Source organism: Prunus dulcis, unplaced genomic scaffold (genome assembly GCF_902201215.1).
Source record: "Prunus dulcis unplaced genomic scaffold, ALMONDv2, whole genome shotgun sequence".
Classification (NCBI taxonomy): domain Eukaryota; kingdom Viridiplantae; phylum Streptophyta; class Magnoliopsida; order Rosales; family Rosaceae; genus Prunus; species Prunus dulcis.
The window spans coordinates 1-21,277 of record NW_023010078.1 but is presented as its reverse complement, the minus strand read 5'-3'; the positions used below and the strand labels follow the sequence as shown (position 1 = coordinate 21,277).

Sequence of the window (21,277 nt, the reverse complement as noted above, 5' to 3'; positions counted from 1 at the left end):
GTCAAAGGCTTGTAATCAAATTGAAATGATGGAGTCAGTTAGTTAGTCCCTCAAAAATTCAAATCCAACAGACAGCTTATACTTTGAGCTTGGAAGTTAAGAGACAAAATATTCTTTCATTGCTATAATTTGGAAATATACAGATACAGTGGAAATGCCTACAAGACAGTAGACTCACTCATTAGCACTTTGTACATGCTGCAGCCTCTTCCTATATGTAAAAATCTTAATTACTTGAAGCTATCTATCTATCTATCTATCCATATACTCTTAGCTTAACAGTCTCCAATATCTCCACATGCTAGCAGTTGGCGCCAGAAATTAACATCTCAAAGTCTCTCATCGTTTTGAAGTTATCATCAATGACAACATTTCTCTCCATCTCTTCGAGGGCAAGCCGAGCCGCTTCTCTATCTCGTTGCCGTTGCTCCTTGATGTACTCATTGGCTTTCATCATCTCAGCAGCCCTAAATCCATATAACCCTAATCGCTCTACATTTCCATTCCGATTCTCCTATCACACAAAAAACACCCTTCACAATCACACGCTTCGCTCTTGGCCACAACCACCGACCGACGTGAAAGCTAAGCAAGTGGGTTTGCAAGATAAGTGAAGAGAATGAATTGAGAAAAAATATAGCCGTTGGTTGTAAACCCTAAATCCCCAAATCCATATAACCTTAATCGCTCTCTCTCTCACTCACATTCCCATTCTGAGGCTTGAAGATCACGCAACTTTCTTGTTCAATTCAATCTTTCTTTCTTCGTTTATAGTTGAAGTGTTGATTTAATTGGGTTGGTGACAATGAGGCTTGAAGATTTGAAGCTTAATCTGAATTCTTTGAACAATCGCAGCCACAATGTCTCTGCAAAAGCCAATCCCCGTTCTTTCAAGCGTCCACGTTCCTCCGATTATGATTACGATTCCGATTCCCATCCCCATCCAGCTGGGGTTTTGAATCAGCAAACGAAGAGGAGGGTGAAGAGGCTGAGGCAGCTGCCTAAGGCTGAAGATATTGATGAAGTAGATAATGGCGGGTTGGCTCCCTTGAAGGCAGTTTTTGATCATGGAGTTTCTGAGGTTTCTTCTAGTAATTTCAGTAGCTGCAAGTCGCCAGTGACAGTACTCCATCATGCCTCTCCTGTCAACGCCACAACATCCGATGAGATTAATCTGTCGCCACGAAGGGCTGCTCGGGTTGCAATGCTGAAGGCACGGTTTGCAGGTACCATCTTCAAAGCCAAACAAGAGGTTCTTTACAGTGGCTCTGATGGTCTTGAAAACACCGAAGATGAGATCAAGAAGTTTAGGGCTGCTGAGATGATGAAAGCCAATGAGTACATCAAGGAGCAACGACAACGAGATAGAGAAGCGGCTCGGCTTGCCCTCGAAGAGATGGAGAGAAATGTTGTCATTGATGATAACTTCAAAACGATGAGAGACTTTGAGATGTTAATTTCTGGCGCCAATTGCTAGCATGTGGAGATATTGGAGACTGTTAAGCTAAGAGTATGTGGATAGATAGATAGATAGATAGCTTCAACTAATTAAGATTTTTACATATAGGAAGAGATTGCAGCATGTACAAAGTGCTAATGAGTAAGTCTACTGTCTTGTAGGCATTTCCACTGTATCTGTATATTTCCAAATTATAGCAATGAAAGAATATTTTGTCTCTTAACTTCCAAGCTCAAAGTATAAGCTGTCTGTTGGATTTGAATTTTTGAGGGACTAACTAACTGACTCCATCATTTCAATTTGATTACAAGCCTTTGACAGTGTCCTATAAACAGTTGAAAGTAACTTCAAACAAAACAGTTTAGTCAATCTAGGTTAGACGTTAAACACGATAAACGTTAAAGGCACAAACTTTCTTCACAAGATTATTGAAAAAGTCAGCTCTTTCTAAGGCATAAACAGTTGAAAATGATAGTAACTTCAAACAAAACAGTTTAGTCAATTTAGGTTAGACGGGAATCCTGGAGGATTAGACGGGATAAGAGATTGTTAGAAGAAATAGAGCTTTTCTTTAATACTTTTACAGTAACAGATGACAGCTAAGAAAATCATACTAGTGGTTCACAGAGTGAAAGCACCTTGCAGTTATTGCCTTTGTGATCATTGATTGCATGAATAGTTGAAAACTGAAAATGCATCGACTTTTTTTATAATCTTGATTCTTGCAAAGAAAGTTGACCCCTTAACGGTTATTGTGTTAGACACTGTAACCTTGGTTCCCGTCTAACCTAAATTGACTAAACTGTTTTGTTTGAAGTTACTATCATTTTCAATCTGTTTATGCCTTGCATTGGAAAGAGCTGACTTTTTCAATAATCTTGTGAAGAAAGTTTGTGCCTTTAACGTTTATCGTGTTTAACGTCTAACCTAGATTGACTAAACTGTTTTGTTTGAAGTTACTTTCAACTGTTTATAGGACACTGTCAAAGGCTTGTAATCAAATTGAAATGATGGAGTCAGTTAGTTAGTCCCTCAAAAATTCAAATCCGACAGACAGCTTATACTTTGAGCTTGGAAGTTAAGAGACAAAATATTCTTTCATTGCTATAATTTGGAAATATACAGATACAGTGGAAATGCCTACAAGACAGTAGACTTACTCATTAGCACTTTGTACATGCTGCAGCCTCTTCCTATATGTAAAAATCTTAATTACTTGAAGCTATCTATCTATCTATCTAACCATATACTCTTAGCTTAACAGTCTCCAATATCTCCACATGCTAGCAATTGGCGCCAGAAATTAACATCTCAAAGTCTCTCATCGTTTTGAAGTTATCATCAATGACAACATTTCTCTCCATCTTTTCGAGGGCAAGCCGAGCCGCTTCTCTATCTCGTTGCCGTTGCTCCTTGATGTACTCATTGGCTTTCATCATCTCGGCAGCCCTAAACTTCTTGATCTCATCTTCGGTGTTTTCAAGACCATTAGAGCCACTGTAAAGAACCTCTTGTTTGGCTTTGAAGATGGTACCTGCAAACCGTGCCTTCAGCATTGCAACCCGAGCAGCCCTTCGTGGCGACAGATTAATCTCATCGGATGTTGTGGCGTTGACAGGAGAGGCATGATGGAGTACTGTCACTGGCGATTTGCAGTTACTGAAATTACTAGAAGAAACCTCAGAAACTCCATGATCAAAAACTGCCTTCAAGGGCGCCAACCCGCCATTATCTACTTCATCAATATCTTTAGCCTTAGGCATCTGCCTCAGCCTCTTCACCCTCCTTTTCGTTTGCTGATTCAAAACCCCAGCTGGATGGGGATGGGAATCGGAATCGTAATCATAATCGGACGAACGTGGATGCTTGAAAGAACCGGGATTGGGTTTTGCAGAGACATTGTGGCTGCGATTGTTCAAAGAATTCAGATTAAGCTTCAAATCTTTAAGCCTCATTGTCACCAACCCAATTAAATCAACACTTCAACTATAAACGAAGAAAGAAAGATTGAATTGAACAAGAAAGTTGCGTGATCTTCAAGCGTCAGAATGGGAATGTGAGTGAGAGAGAGAGCGATTAAGGTTATATGGATTTGGGGATTTAGGGTTAACAACCAACGGCTATATTTTTTCTCAATTCATTCTCTTCACTTATCTTGCAAACCCACTTGCTTAGCTTTCACGTCGGTCGGTGGTTGTGGCCAAGAGCGAAGCGTGTGATTGTGAAGGGTGTTTTTTGTGTGATAGGAGAATCGGAATGGAAATGTAGAGAGATTAGGGTTATATGGATTTAGGGACTTAGGGTTTACAACGCACAGCTATATTTTTTTCTCAATTCTTTCTCTTCTTCACTTCTCTCGCAAATCGGTAGCTTATCTTTCACGTCGCTAGGTGCTCTACTGTCTACTCTGCCCACTGCCCGGCCTAAAGTTAATCACGTTTCGTCTATATATTTACACTTTTGCCCTCTCTTCTTTGCAACGATTATGTTTCAAACTTCCCTCGCGCATTTCAGTGCCAATTTGCTTGCATTGAGCTTAATTTACAATTTTACCCTTTCTTAAAAATAAAAAATAGTTTCACCAAAAAATAAAATAAATAAATAAATGAAAAATGTTGCTACTTATTTTACTTAGCATCCCAATTTTTGTTTTTCCTTTATGGGGTAGGTTGATTTTTATTTTTATTTTTTAAAAGAAAGTTCAATTCAAATAGTCGCATTTTTTTTTTTCATATAGTAAAATGTTACGAGGATACATGACTTGGTTATGTATTTAGAATGGGAATAAAACAAAATTATAGTATATATGAAGGAATTGAAGCAATGATGAATTAGTTTTGAAGTAATTGGAGCAAGGATGAATCATGCTATGAAGGAATCAGAGTCTAGTAGTCCCTTATCATATTTAGTAAGTGTCTCAAACTCGAATAAGAAAAAAGTTGATTTTCACTGCACTACAATATTTATTAACCTTCAAAAAATTGGAATAAAACCAATATATGATTACTAAAATAACAATAAATTGTAGAAAGTGGCGTCCCATTGCAAAACCCAAAGGACTGCTTGGTGGGCCATTGGTTAAAGAATTCATATTAAATAAGAAAGACGTTCCAAGCCTGGGGCGTCATTTGAACGTTTTGAACAAGAACGCCAATTCACTCGCGTAGGCTTAAAGCTATGGTTGGAGTAAGTTCAGTGAATTGCGGCAACAAACAAGAGTTTATATTTGTTGTGGTTGAAAATGGTACTTAGGTGACGAGGGGTAAATTTAAAAGATATTCAATCAAGAACGCAACAAACTTCACACTCTAGACTTTGACCAAATACTCTTATGACTAGTCAATTGTCAGATATGAATTATACCAAATAATAGCATACACAGCATACCAAGATGTACCTGCAAGCCAAGAGAATTACTAGTGACAACCTAGGCACTCAGAAGGACCCGTCAATCTAGGCATCCCCTGTGCTAGTAACAACTATGATGAAAGTGTGTGAAGACAACACAATCAAGCAAACACCAAACAGCAGATAATGATGACTAGTCAACTATAAGGATACAAACCTAGAATTCATACAATGACTAGTCAACCACTAAGAACACAAACCTAGAATTCATATGATGACTAGTCAACCACAATTCATACGATGACTAGTCAACCACCAAGAACACAAACCCAGAAAAATTACAGAGATGCAAACAGAAATTGTTCACCAAGAAACCCACCATTGGGAAAAAACTGGGGGTCATCAACCAACCAGACAATCCACTAAGTAGAAAAAGATTCTTACAAAGGAACACAAGCAAGCTCAAGAAAAACCTAGATCTATTTAGGAAGATGAGCTATACCTCCATTGTGCAATCTTCTTCTCCAACTTAGCAAAGCTTGAAGCTCAATTCTTCATGGCAATGACAGCTCCTTCTCCAGCTCATTCATCCCATGGCACCAGTTTGCAAGCTCTAACCCAAAAAGAAACCAAAATTTGGATTCAAATGAGAATGACCAATTTCTTCAAGAAACCATACTCTTGAAGAAATCAATCTTGAATCTGACCTAGATATAAATGAGAGAGTGTTTTAAGTAGCTAGATGCAAATTAGTATTTCAAATGCAGTTTTTCAAAAAGAAATCAATTTGGAAAAAACTCGTAGATGAAAATAAGATGGTTCTCTCTTGAGGAAGAAGAAGCGAAAGATGGCAAGCCAAACTTTCCAAAACTTCCACCCAAAAGAGACGATTGCCCAAAGAGGAATTCCTTAGCCTTTACAGACAAAAATTCCCTTAGGTCAGAATCACACATGGTAGCAAAGAGAGAAAGGAGAATAGGACAAAAAAGTTTGTTATCCAGCTAGAAATCCTGCAGAGCAAGGATGACTAGTCATACAAGAAACAGATGAGTAGTCATCATTTTATGAAAACAGTTTAATGCAATGTTATGCAATGCACAATTTACCTTTGCCAATTTGCTTGAACCTCCATAGTATAGTTGTTAGTTAAGAACACCTAGAGAAGCTATTCTCAATCTAAACTTGAGCTTGATAAATAACAAGAGAAATCCTATTACAAAATTGTCAAGGAAAGCGAAAAAAAAAAAAAAACTCAAAATGCATACATTAACAGTGGTGATGGGCTAAACAAAAGTTTTATAATGAGAGAAAAGACATGGTAGAAGGTAAATTGGGTTAATATCACATGCAATAAAAAGATGAAATATCCTAGGGTTTTTTAAGGGCAAAACGACAGAGAAAAATATTTATTTTGTTTGAATTGCAAACCATTCTATATATGTTCCCTCCTCTCCTCAACATTCATCAGTTATATCATCTGCGAAGATTTCAATTCTTTTTTTTCTTTTAAAGATCTTGTCTTCTAGGATGAGTTTTTTTTTTTTTTATTGTTGTTGGTATTAACTTGTCTTGATCTTACATTCTTTTCAATTTGTGCTCGGAAGCTTCACAATCATTCTGTGCTGTGCATGTGAAAGCTCTAGATTAAAATATCCATAAAAAACCTCTATAAATTAATGGTTATGCTAAGCCAAAATTAGGGCATTAATTCCATCTCTAGCAGTAACAAACTTTGATTAGAGCACTAGAAAAGAAACTAGCGATGGCATGGAAAGGCTACACAACTTGTTCATCCTCACAGCATTAATTATCTTTTGTTTCTTTTCAAGTCCAGCTATTGGAACTACTGGTTCTGCAACCCACTACAATCCTCCCTATACCCGTAAGGCTTTATTTGACTGCCTTGTGTATTTTAATTAAGGAAGGTTCAAGAATTCAACATGGTGGTGAATTTTTACTTCATTTGATTCCCGTAAGGCTCATATATTTATAATAATTTGCTTAATTTTGTATAGCTTCTCTGCCTACTTTGGGAGGAGAGACAGCGGCCATATTGCAAGCTACGTAACCGCCGAGCTTGTATTTAGACTTCATTAATAGTCGGCTGGTAACTTTGAAATAGTTGGCAGTTTGTTGGTAGTTGTGTGTTAAATTAATGGTGTGGTAGAAGTTAGTTGAATTAACTATGTTTGGTGTTAGTTGTGTATTTAATGTGTTAGGTCGGTAGTGGCTATTATATAAAGCCACCCCTTTCTCTTCAAAATAAATCAAGGAAGGAACATTATCATATCAAAATAGTGTCCCACTACTTTTCCCACTACTTTCTGCTTTTGATTATCACAAGAGAACAAGTTTCTTCTCTTACCCATTCTTACCTCCACATAACCGTACCCACCACCAATAATATCATTCTTTTATTCCATCAAAGTGGTATCAGAGCTGGAAACTCAGAATCATATGGCTTCAAACAACAACTTGTTACAGCCCCAGCTTCCAAAGTTTACAGGGAAGAATTATAGTCAATGGAGCATCCAAATGAAGGTGTTGTATGCTGCTCAAGATTTGTGGGAGGTGGTTGAAAATGGCTTTGTGGAGCCAAATGATCAAGCAGTCCTCACTCAACAACAACTCACAGAGCTGAAGGAGACACGTAAGAAGGACAAAAAGGCTTTATTCTTTATCTTTCAAGCAGTGGATGAAGCTATCTTTGAAAGAATCTCATCATGCACTACATCAAAACAGGCGTGGGACACTCTCTTTGCATCATATAAAGGAGAAGAAAAAGTGAAGATGGCAAGACTGCAAACTCTAAGAGGTGAGTTTGATATGTTACGTATGAAGGAGTCAGAATCTGTTGAAGACTATTTCAATCGTGTCATTTCTCTAGTCAACCAACTGAGAATTAATGGAGAAAAAATTGAAGATCAGAGAGTTGCTGAAAAAAAATTCTTCGAAGTATGTCCCGAAAGTTTGAATATATTGTGGTGGCAATTGAAGAATCCAAAGATCTGTCTACTTTGTCTCTTGACAGTTTAATGGGTTCTCTTCAATCCCATGAGTTACGACTGAAGCAGTTTGACTCTGGCCCTGTTGAGCAAGCTTTTCAATCTCAAGTCTCATTCAGAGGAAGTTCTAGAAGAGGAGGAGGCGGCTTTACTCGTGGACGAGGAAGAAATAATCAAGGACGTGGCTATGCAAATGACCAGAAAGAAACTAATGATGAAGGCTCTGCACGAGATTATGGTTATCCAAGAGGAAGACGGGATTATGGTTATCAAAGAGGAAGAGGAGATTATGGTTTTCCAAGAGGAAGAGGAGATTATGGTGGTTATTCAAGAGGAAGAGGAAGAGAACAAGGTTCCTCTCTTTCTAATATTCAGTGCTACAATTGCAAGCAATATGGGCACATCAAGTCAACATGCAAAAACAAAACAAATGGAGGAGCCGAATCAAGCTTTGTGCATGAAAAAGCTTCTGAAAGGGAAAATGATAATGTGGTTCTACTTGCATATGCAGCTGCCAGGGAAGGAAACGTGTGTGCAGAAAAATGGTATCTTGATAGCGGATGTAGTAATCACATGACAGGCAACAAAAGTGCCTTTGTCAATTTCAAGCATACCAACAACTCATAAGTAAGGATTGGTGATGGTGGAAAGCTAGTGGCCAAAGGATGTGGAGATATTCTTTTTCTGTCCAAGTCTGGAGAACAAAAAAGAATCTCTGATGTGTTATATGTTCCAGATTTAAATTACAATCTCCTTAGTGTGGGGCAACTTCTTCGTAAAGGCCATAATATTCAGTTCAGGGAAGACCAGTGTGTAATTAGAGACAAGTACAACTCTCTAATTACAAAGGTGCAGATGTCAGGAGACAATATGTTTTCTCTGAACATAAAGTATGAATCTTTTGCTTGCTTAAGTGCACTTATCAAGGATTCCTCATGGTTGTGGCATCTACGCTATGGGCATTTGAGTTTCAATACACTATCATTGATGGGGAAACAACATATGGTACGAGGCCTACCAACGATACAGCATCAAACACAAGTTTGTGAAGCATGTGTGCTGGGAAAACATCAGAGAAATTCGTTTCTTACAGGATATTCTTGGAGAGCATCCCATCCTCTTGAGCTGGTGCACTCAGATGTATGCGGGCCCATGAACACAACATCAACAGGAGGTAACCGCTACTTTCTTACATTCATTGATGATTATAGCAGAAAGACATGGGTCTATTTTCTCAAATATAAATCAGAGGTGTTTGATTACTTTAAAGTTTTCAAAGCTTTGGCTGAGAAGCAAAGTGGATTTGCATTGAAAACCTTGCGGTCTGATCAAGGTGGAGAATTCTCATCCAATGTGTTCGAAAATTTTCTAAAAGAAAATGGGATTAAGCATCAGTTCACAGCTCGGTACACCCCACAGCAAAATGGTGTGGCCGAGAGAAAAAATAGGACCATTATGGAATTGGCAAGAAGCATGTTGAAGGCAAAAGCAATGCCTAATCGTTTTTGGGCAGAAGCAGTGGCATGTGCTGTATATCTCTTGAACCGTGCATCGTCCAATAGTGTGGAAGGCAAGACCCCTCAAGAAGCTTGGAGTGGCCTCAAGCCATGTATTAGTCACTTAAGGATATTTGGCAGCATTGCTTATTCTCATATTCCTGATGAAACAAGGAGAAAATTGGATGACAAATCAGAAAAGTGCATTCTTGTTGGGTATAGTGAAAAGGCCAAGGCATATAAGTTGTTTAATCCATTGACTAACAAGATTATTGTTAGTCGTGATGTCAAGTTCAATGAAGAAGAAGCATGGAATTGGAGTGAAGCTGAAAATCAAAGTCCAATACTGTTGGACATTGGCCTTGAAAATCCAGATTTAACTCCACCAACAACTTCATCATCACAGGAATCTTCATCACAAGGGTTATCATCAACTTCTTCTAGTGATAGCAGTGAGGAAGAAGAAATTAGCAGAGGACAAAGGAGATCAACAAGAGCTCATCAACCATCCACAAGGTATCCATCTAGTGATTATGTTTTGATCACTAATGGTGGCACAAATTTTGCTCTATTTGTAGATGCAGACCCAATTATGTTTGAAGAGGCTTCAAAGGATGAAAAATGGGTGAAGGCTATGGATCAAGAAATTGATTCCATTAAGAAAAATGACACATGGGAGTTGGTTGATCTTCCTCAAGGAAAGAAGCCTATAGGAGTAAAATGGGTGTATAAGACCAAGCTGAATGCTCAAGGAGAAGTTGAGAAATACAAAGCTCGCTTGGTAGCTAAAGGCTACAAGCAAAATTATGGAATTGACTACAATGAAGTTTTTGCTCCAGTTGCACGCTTTGACACCATCCGAATGGTGTTAGCTCTTGCTGCCCAAAATTGTTGGAAAGTCTTTCAAATGGACGTTAAATCAGCGTTCTTGCAAGGTTTTTTGGAAGAAGAAGTGTATGTTGTTCAACCTCCAGGTTATGTGCAGGGAAATGAAGAAACAAAAGTGTGTAGATTGAAGAAGGCTTTATATGGTTTGAAACAAGCTCCAAGAGCTTGGTACAGTCGGATTGATGCATTCTTCCAAGAGTATGGGTTTCACAAATGCCCATATGAGCATACTCTTTACACCAAAAAAAACTCTCAAGGTGAGATTTTGATTGTCTGCTTATATGTGGATGACTTAATATTTACTGGAAGTAATGCTCAAATGTGTGATAATTTCAAGATGATTATGTCACAAAGATTTGAAATGACAGACCTTGGTTTGCTTCATTTCTTTCTTGGAATTGAAGTCAAACAAAATGAGAATGGTATCTATATTTCTCAAAAGAAATACGCAAAGGAATTGTTGAAAAGGTTCAGGTTGGAAAATGCAAAGTCAATTGCTACTCCAATGGAGGTTGGTGTTAAGATAGGTAAGAATGATGGAAGCACAATGGTAAATCAAACTTTGTTTCGAAGTCTAGTGGGTGGCCTCTTGTATTTAACTACAACAAGGCCAGATCTTACATATGCAGTAAGCTTCCTCAGCCGTTTCATGGAGTCACCAAAAGATGTTCATTGGGAGCTTGGAAAGAGAATCCTAAGATATGTGGTTGGAACCATTAATTATGGTTTGCATTATTATCCTGTTCAGAATCTAAATTTGACTGGCTATAGTGACAGTGACTTGGGTGGAGATGTTGATACTTGCAAAAGCACATCTGGTTATGTCTTTAGCATTGGCTCAAGTGCGATTTCTTGGTCCTCCAAAAAGCAATCTATAGTGGCACTTTCCACTACAGAATCTGAGTATGTTGCTCTTGCATCAGCAGGTTGTCAAGCTAGGTGGCTGAAAAGTATTTTAGAAGAGATGGGTCAAGTTCAAGAAGGACCTACAAAGCTGTTCTGCGACAACAAATCAGCTATTTGTCTTTCCAAAAATCCAATGTTTCACAGCAAGAGTAAGCATATCAAGATCAAGTTCCATTTCATCAGAGAGCTAATCAAAGATAAAGAAGTTGAGGTTCTGTATTGCAAGTCCCAAGATCAGCTGGCAGATTTGTTCACCAAACCGTTGAAGAAGGAGCTGCTCATCAAGATGAGAAAATTAATTGGCGTAAATGAAGTCTAGCTTAAGGGGGGATGTTAAAGTAATTTAGACTTCATTAATAGTCGGCTGGTAACTTGGAAATAGTTGGCAGTTTGTTGGTAGTTGTGTGTTAAATTAATGGTGTGGTAGAAGTTAGTTGAATTAACTATGTTTGGTGTTAGTTGTGTATTTAATGTGTTAGGTCGGTAGTGGCTATTATATAAAGCCACCATTTTCTCCTCATTTGAAAAATCAAGGAAGGAACATCATCATATCAAAATAGTATCCCACTACTTTTCCCACTACTTTCTGTTTTTGATTATCACAAGAGAACAAGTTTCTTCTCTTACCCATTATTACCTCCACATAACCGTACCCACCACCAATAATATCATTCTTTTATTCCATCACAGGCTTATTAGGAGCAGGAAGGACTCAGATAGACTTTCAGCCAGCGTGGGAGAGAATGGTCATGTTTTCGTACCTCTATTTCTTTTTCTTTGTCTTTCATAATGTAGAATAATAGGTGGATCCCTCAAGCCTAGTATAATGAATTCCAATATGTATTGATGACATATCAGCGGTAATGTCGATTTGCCGTGACATAAAAAATGATTTAAGAATCAATATGAATCTCGACAACGGGGTCTAAATGAGTGGAAAAGGGCATTGACTTGCAAACAAGAAATCTTAGGTTTGAATTCCAATGACATCTTAGTTGTGTGTGTGTGAGAAATCCCCCTTCTCTTTAATTTATACCATCACTTATTTGGATTTTTTTTTTAAAACTATCGCTTATAATAATAAAAAAAAAATAATAATAATCAATATAAATCTCAATTTGCACGATTCAATTGGTTACGAAGACATCAAATGAAGGGCATAATGGGTGGAAAAGAATGAAAAAAAATTGACCAAAAAAAATAAACGGTGGTGCACTCATTAAGCACAATAAGGGACGTACTCCAAAACATCACCAGGTCAGGTCAAGCAAGGGGACGTTCTTCATCTAAGAGCCTGGCAGCATCTCACTGTGGGCGTTCGAGCTAAGTTATTTTATAAATTTGTAATTTTCTTCTTCGTCACTTGCTTGGAAACGAAGCTTTGCAAGCTGAGAATAAATTGAAGGACTTGAAGGAGAGAGAATATTGTGAGAGAGGGGCAGTGCAACCACAACCCAAAGCCATTGCTTCTGTTGCTTCAGGCTCCAAGGCTTCAAACACCAGTTGGGCTCTTGCTCACTCATGCAGCCTCCAAAACTAAGCTACCCTTTTGCTCAATTTCTCACTTCGGCTCGGAAAACACAAGCTAATCACAAAGGGTACCTCTCAAAGTTTAAGAACAGACTTAAAGTTGGGTTCTTTTGTGGTTAACTCTTAAGTTTGTGGTTCAGAAGAGAGGAATTTGGCGCAGATAAATCAAAATCTTTCTAATGCTTCGAGTATGCCTCACGGAATTGAAGCCAATCACTAATGGCCCAGACTCCATGAACAACTTCGACTCAAAGTTGGGTTTCTGGGGGCTAAACTTTTCTGGGTATCATGTAATGGATTGGTGCCATGATGGTGAAGATCGGACATGGGATAATAACACTATTGCTTGGCACCGTGTCCAAGCAGGTCAAGCACTATTTCTCCTTGTGTCTTAATAATTCTGATTTGGAACACAATAAAAGTTTTTTTATTTTTTTATTTTATTTTTAAATTAAGGTGTTGTTAAACAAATCCTAAAATTAGTATACCCTATGATCTAAGTACACCCTAATATTTAGATCAAAATATAAAAATGAACTAAATACACCCTATTTAACTACCAAAATTACCCATAGTACACCTTAATATTTAGTGTTGTTATTCCCATGTACATCACAGGACATATTCTTCGACTTGCACCAAATGGTAAAAACTCAAAATGCTGCCCTTTATAATCAATGGAGCTGCCATCGAACGTTTCTGGGATGAATTCTTCTAGGTCCTTCCAAGACTCAAGATCTCGTGCAATTGCCTAGCCATTGACAAAGACAAGTGTTTTGGAGTCAATATCATAACCTTGGATTTTGAAATGAGCCATGTTTTCTCTTGGAATAATCATTGGAGCTGGAGGATGCAATCTGGTATCTTTGACTATCATCTTGACGTATTGAAGCTCAGTTGTATCTCGTTCACTGATATTTCCTTTGTTTCCAAAGCATCTTCTAACTTCTTCTTGGGCTTTCTTCATCAGTTTCGGTTTCCTAGCTAGCTCTGCCATCGCCCGCATCATTGTAGTTGCACTGGTATCTATTCCAGCTAAAAATAAATTATGATTGAAGAAAGTACCATGACTTTTTTTTTGTTGAGAAATTCTATGATTGTATTCATAATTCAACCAAAAAAGCCACTAGCCACAAAAGGCCAATACAAACTAGCCACAAAAGGGTCATTACAATAACGGAGCGGTCTAATATCAAAATTAAGAAAATCAGGTATGTCTCCACTAACGATCATGCAAGATCGAAGAAACTCTGGCATAGGCATCCCAACTAAGATTGCAAACTTAGAATAATAAAAAGGAGATAAAGCTTGAAAAAACCAAACCATAACAATGGATGACTAAATAAAGATGACACAAATAATTGAAGTTAATACTAAGGTTTTTGGATGTAAGATTTTTCGCTGAAATTTGTGCACTTATTAAAATTACATTAATTTGTTTCACAATTCAATATATCCTTTTTGGTCATTTTATATTAGAGTAAAATAGTAATTTAATAAATAATTTAGTAGTTATAGAGTACTCAATTAATTTTAAGATTCGTTTAACAACACCCAAAAATTAACATTGTGGTACTCCATGTACACCACCTTTAACCAATGTCTACAGAGAGTAGAAACATACACCCAAAGGATGCTCACCTCGTCTAAAGAGATTTCATTTGACTCATTATCTGCTTCACGTGCCTTTTCTTGGAAAACAAAATGTCCATGCAATATTCAAGCACTGTTTCTCCTTGTATCTCAATATTTCTAACCAGGAACACAATAAAAGAAAAAATTAATTAACATTGTGGAGCTCTATACACCATCATTAATCAATGTCCACAAAGAGTAGAAACACACATCATAAAAATTTCAACGAAAAGGATGCTAACCTTGTTCTAAGAATCATTTCATTTGACTCTTCATCCACTTCACGTGCCTTTTCTTGGAAAAAATTTCCCTGCAGAATGCAATAGAATTCATAAACTCATTTAAAAAAGCAAAAATACTAATAAGGTTTGATATCATGAGCAAGTGAGAACCTCATCAAATTCAATGTGGTGCACGTTTCCTCTTTGGTAGAGGGCTTTCATATTTCTCTGCCACTTGTGCTGATCCACTTTAACTAAGCCATGCCTCCTTGAAAAAGGAATCCGCTTCCCAAATTTTAGGTCTTCACCTCTAATCATGTACCCGTTTCCTACTTCCGGCATGTTTAAATCAGCAGGGTTTCTGTTAATTGAGCAGATTGAAGATTTGGAAATGTTTTGAGGCTTCATGGTCCCATTACCATTGTTAGCTTCCAATTTGTGTAGCATTGGATACATGTATATAATTCTGGTACATCATCAAATCAAAACCAGAAGATTATACATCAAAACCATGAGCAAATATACTCAGACTAGAGGGTTTTGAAACAAAGAATTTCCAAACCATGAGCAAATATGCTAGACATGTTAAAATTCTAATAGGACTCTTAGATCTACAAATCAAATAATATCGATTGAATCTCCAAACCAGTTCTGGTTACAATAACGAATAAATTTCCTTTAAATTTAGTGGATATTTTTACGGCATAGGATGATTTGTTAAAAAGAGACTTCAGATTCTAGAAGATGAAAACTAAATCTAGAAAAATTTAATAATAAACGGGTGAAATTGTAACATATTTATCAAAAGGAGCTCCCAATTTTCCAGATCTGGATCTAAAGAATCATGATTATGAAACCCTAACAGCACAAGGTTATTGATAACATATATACATAATTAAATGGAGCTGTACCTCTGGTAAATCAACGATGCGATTTTGAAGCCTGGATCAGACTCTACGGTTCTAGCATCATCTTCCTCTTCATCTTGGCCTTCAGAAAACTCAGATGCCTTCACCATTTCTCTCTCTCTCTCTCTCTCTCTCTCTCTCTCTCTCTCTCTCTCTCTCTCTCTCTCTCTCTCTCTCACACACACACACACACACGCACAGAGGAACCCCAAACCTAATAAAATATGAATTAGAACTGGAGACGGCAGAAGGGTTTTTTTGTTGACACATACCAACTGACTGCTCTTTAGGTTATTTTTATAGATGAAATGAAACCATGAGCTGTTTTGTGTCTAGGAGGGTGGTTTTGAAAATACATGGGTTTCTTACTCTTTTTAGTAAGTGAAAAATACTATGGGATGTTTTCTGGCATGTGGATTTTTTTGAACTAACAGACCTCCTGGCATCCTCGTGTCGTGTCTTCATTTCTGTCTTCATACTTATGAACAAATTAAAATTCCCTCAATTTTCGAAAATTTGTGTTTAGAAATGCTTGGAGTGGAACTGATAAACTATAGCTAGTATTTTAGAAATGTTGTTAACAATGGTTATACATAACTCGATAGTTTTCATGTTTTATTATAACGGTACGAAGAACTACATAAACGATAACTGATAATACGTAGTAACCATGTATGAAAGTGGTGGTGGCGGCGATAATGATTTGTAGCATTAATGACACTAGTCGATTATGGAATGCATTTAAACCTTAACTTTTCAAGTAACCAATAACAACCAAATATGCACCAACGGGTTCATTGCTAGTGGTAAAAGTATTTACACATTTTCAAGAAGCACTTGGATTTTTAGCTAAAATTTCAATGATCTTCTAATAAAAGCTCGTATGAGAATACGTTCTTTCTTTAGAAGCACCCCCAAATTGGTCCTTAGAAAATAAAACCTAACTTGTTATTTTCATGTTAAGTAACAACCAGTCTGACTTTTTATTATTAAAAAAAATATTATTTTAAATATCAGTAATAGTCTAAATTATATAATATACTCTAGGGGAATTCAAACTTGAATGCAAAAGGGCACTACCTTCGCGCCTAAACCATGTCTGCAATACCGTATTGACAAAAAGTTTCTAGGAAAATCAACTGGAGACAACCCGATACAAAGATGAAACCTATGAAAATGAGTAGCTCCAAGAATCTAAGTAAGTGGCATACTATAGTTTATATCAGCAACAAATTTTTAAAAAGGTTTAAGCATGCTGCATATATAATGCCTATTCTAGCAATGAAAATTAGAAAATGAATATTTGGATCATTATGTGTTGAATTCAAAATAAAATATTATCCAAAGCCGTTGTAAATATTCTCAAAATATTTATAAGTGAACTTCTTACAAATAATGTATAATTATTACAAAAATAAAATACATAAAGATAGATATTGACAACTAGTAGCAAAGCAGCTAAAAGAATCGGGAAGAAAAAAGAGAACATGAATTGTGACCAAGAGAGAGCTATTAATAAGATATGTTACACAGTTCTACGATTACAATCTAAGCATCTTATGTTTTTTATTTATAGAAACTTTCATATTGAGAGGGTCGACAACATACTAAACTCACGCACACACTACATAAAATCTAAGACTCGAATCCAAAACCTTTACTAGAGGGGTAATTGCTCCAAACTATGCTAGTGGTCCTTCGCTCGATGCACATTATGTTGAAGGGTTGTGAAGATGGGCCATTTAAGCAAATTTATTGTTACATGTGTGGTTCAAATTCATAGTGCAACCAAAAATTTAAAATAAAGCATGGACTTGTCAATATGAGTTTGGAAGATGACATTATACCCACCAAAATAAATTATTTTCTCTTATTCATGCTATGTAATTGTTGACTTTTGTATTATATTTTAGGTAATTTTTTGTAATATTAGGTTTCCTAGTATAGTCTTATAATTACTCTCTACAATAGTGAGATTATGATTGTAACCCTATGTGTGTATATATATATTCCTCGTTGTGAGATGAATAACACACAACAATATTAGCCAAATAATATTCTTCATCTTGGCACGAGAGCTAGGTTCAGAAACAAAAAAGGGAAAAGCCTTAAGCGAATCCACCATGCCGCTGTTGCACAACCCGCTGCAATATTAATCCGGGGCATTTTGATTTGAACAAATGGAATTGCTAATAACCTTCTTTCTAACCTTTTCTTTTTACTGTCTCCCTTTTCCTCATGACATGTGTCATTTTCTTTACAATTAAAACAATGTCATCAATCATCACACAAGCTAATTTTTCTTTTCCAAATTAACCCTTATTAAATATATATATATATATATATATATATTTACAACAAACTAGTATTTTAACAGCTTTCTTTCCACCTTATTAAAAAAATTAAATAAGAAAAAAGAAAGGGTTTTGTATATAAAAAAAACTATTTGATTTTTTGTTTTTCCAAAGAATACATATGTCGCTAATAAAACCTTCAGTCCTTGCATAACTTTATTTCCACCATATAAAAAAATTAAATAAGAAAAAACGTAAGTTTTTTTTTATCTACATAAAAAAAGTATGCTTTTCATTTTTCCAAAAGATACATGCTGTAATAATAAATTGTTGTCCTAGCATAGCATGGACTTCTTTTGTAACTAAGAAAAACAATTCTCACTGAATAAAGAAAAAAATGTTTTTTTTCAAAAAAATAAACTCGCGTTTTTTTTATTTATTTATTTTTAACAAGATGGTAAGGAAGTTGTTAAAAAAAAAATAATTCAATACATTTAATAAGTATAAACTTTGAAAACAAAATTTAGCTTGTGTAATACATTTATAACAATTTTTTAAGTGTATTAACATTATTTTAAGTGTATTGACATTATTTTAAAATTGCTAGCATTCCCCTTTAAACAAAAGGTAAGAAGAATGGGATCGATATTATGTTCATGTAAGAGTAATATGGATTAGTACGTACCATGATGGTGAAGATTGGCGGGATAACAACATTATATTGCTTGGCACCGTGTCCAAGCAAGTCAAACACTATTTCTCCTTGTGTCTTAAAATTTATGATGAGGAACACAATAAAAGATTTAAAAAAAAATTAAGATGGTGTTAAATGAACCTTAAAATTAATTGAGTACACCTTATGATCTAAGTATACCATAATATTTAGATCAAATATAAAATTAACTAAGTACACCCTATTTGACAACCAAAAATACCCATAGTACACTTTATTTTCTTCCATATCGATATATTCCTCGTCCATCCCATTAAGCAATTTCCAATCAAACCAGTAGAGAAGATTTGCAAGTCCAAGCTGTAGTGTTGTTATTCCAGGACAAATTCTTCGACCAGCTCCAAATAGTAAAAACTCAAAATTCTGTCCTTTATAATCTATGGAGCTGCCATCAAACCTTTCTGGGATAAATTTTTCTGAGTCCTTCCAAGACTCAAGGGCTCGTGCAATTGCCCAGCCATTGACAAAGACAAGTGTTTTGGGGTCAATATCAGAATCTTGGATTTTGAAATGAGACATGGTTTCTCTTCGAATAATCATTGGAGCTAGAGTATGCAATCGAGTCTCTTTGATTATCATCTTGACGTATTGAAGCTCATCTGTATCTCGTTCACTGATTTTTCCTTTGTGTTTCCAATGCATCTTCTAACTTCTTCTTGGGCTTTCTTCATCAGTTTTTGTTTCCTAGCTAATTCTGCCATCGCCCATGTCATTGTAGTTGCACTGGTATTTATTCCACCTAAAAATAAATTATGATTCACGAAATCATGAGATTTGTATGCATCAATGAAATAACGATGATCAAATAGTTGGAGTTAATACTAAGGATTTTGGATGTAGGATTTTTCGTTCACATTTCATTAGGGTTGGATATGGTGAATAAAGTGTACATAATAAAATTACATTTGTTTCACAATTCAATATATATTTTTTAGTCATTTTATATTTAGGTAAAATTGTAATTCAATAAATAATTTGATGGTGTGGTAGGGTGTACTCAATTAATTTTAAAGTTCGTTTAACAACACCCTAAAATTAACATTGTGGGACTCCGTGACTCAGCTCGTCTTAAGAGTCATTTCATTTGAATCCTTATCTGCTTCACGTGCCTTTTCTTGGGGAAAAAAAAAATATGTCTATGCAAAAGCACTATTTCTCCTTGTGTCTCAACATTTCTAACGAGGAACACAATAAAAGAAAAAAATTAATTAACATTGTGGAACTCTATACACCACCATTAATCAATGTCCACAAAGAGTAGAAACACACGACACAAAACTTCAACGAAAAGGATGCTAACCTCGTCATTTCATTTGACTCCTTATCTACTTCACTTGTCTTTTCTTGGAAAACTTTTCCATGCAAGTTGAGCACTATTTCTCCTTCTGTCTCAACATTTCTGATCAAGAACACAATAAAGTAGAAAAATTAACATTTTGAAAGTCTATACACCACCATTAATCAATGTCCGCAAAGAGTAGAAACACACACCAAAAAAATTTCAACGAAAAGGATTCTAATAACCTTGTTCTAAGAATCATTTCATTTGACTCTTCATCTACTTCACGTGCCTTTTCTTGGAAAAAATTTCCCTGCAGAAGACAATAGAATTCAGAAACTCATTTAAACAAGGAAAGGAAATACTAATAAGCGTATATCATGAGCATGTGAGAACATACTCAAACTCAATGTGGTATACGTTTCCTTTTTGGTAGAGGGCTTTCATACTTCTCTGCCACTTTTGCTGATCCACTTTAACTAAGCCATGCCTCCTTGAAAAAGGAATCCGCTTCCCAAATTTTAGGTCTTCACCTCTAATCATGTACCCGTTTCCTAATTCCGTCATGTTTAAATCAGCAGGGTTTCTGTTAATTGAGCAGATTGAAGATTTGGAAATGTTTAGAGGCTTCATGGTCCCATTACCATTGTTTGCTTCCAATTTGTTTAGGTAACCAATAACAACCAAATATGCGGTAATGGGTTCATAGCTCAGTGGTAAGAGTATTTGCCTGCATGTTAGTAGTCTCAGGTTTGAACCATAATGACACTTCACCATCCCCCATCCAATACTTCGATTGTAAAAAAAAATTATTAACCAAACATGCTAGAGTTTCACGTACGGTTTGTGTGGGAGTACTTTTGAGAGGGCTAAAAGCAATTTCTGACAACCAGAAACATAACTTTGGTAAAACAATTTAGAAGCGCTAGTGAATCATAAAAGCACTTTATGGAGAAGCATATGGTAGGAGCATTTTCAAGAAGCACTTGGATTTTTAGCTAAAATTTCGAGATCTTCTAATAAAAGCGCGTATGAGAATAAGTTCTTTTTGTAGAAGCACTCCCAAATCGGTCCTTAGAAATTAAAACCTAACTTGTTATTTTCATGTTAAGTAACACTAGTCTTACCTTTTTTATATATATAAAATATATATATGATTTCTAAGTACAAGTAATATTGTAAACTATTAATCTACTCTAGGGGGATTCAAACTTGAGTGCAAAGGAGCAGTACCCTGGCGCCTAACCCATGTTTGCAATACCCTATTGACGAAAAAATTTCTAGGAAATCAACTGGAGACAACCCGAAGTATCATCTATAACAAAGATGGAACCTATATGAAAATGAGTAGCTCCAAAAATCAAAGTACGTGGCATATTATAGTCTATATCAGCAACACTTTTTAAAAATGTTTAAGCATGCTGCATATATAATGCCAATCCTAGCAATGAAAATTAGAAAATGAATATTTGGATCATTATGTTGAATTCAAAAGAAAATATTATACAAAGCCGTTGTAAATAGTCTCTATTTATTTATAATGAACTTCTTACAAATAATGTTTAATTATTACAA

At 36.0% G+C, this 21,277-nt stretch overlaps 2 protein-coding genes across 2 annotated transcripts; one reads left to right on the top strand and one right to left on the bottom strand.

Moving 5' to 3' along the window:
• The first annotated feature begins 805 nt into the window (after positions 1-805).
• LOC117612804 lies at positions 806-1,477 on the top strand. Its single transcript, XM_034341449.1, has one exon. The coding sequence runs from the start codon at positions 806-808 to the stop codon at positions 1,475-1,477; it is 672 nt and encodes a 223-aa protein (XP_034197340.1).
• Positions 1,478-13,396: 11,919 nt separating this feature from the next.
• Positions 13,397-15,506, bottom strand: LOC117612803. Its single transcript, XM_034341448.1, has 5 exons — positions 15,400-15,506; positions 14,660-14,954; positions 14,510-14,577; positions 14,274-14,384; positions 13,397-13,667 (listed from the first exon to the last, which is right to left on the bottom strand). The coding sequence occupies exons 1-4, from the start codon at positions 15,504-15,506 to the stop codon at positions 14,279-14,281; spliced, it is 576 nt and encodes a 191-aa protein (XP_034197339.1). The 3' UTR covers positions 13,397-13,667; positions 14,274-14,278.
• Between the last annotated feature and the right edge of the window lie 5,771 nt (positions 15,507-21,277).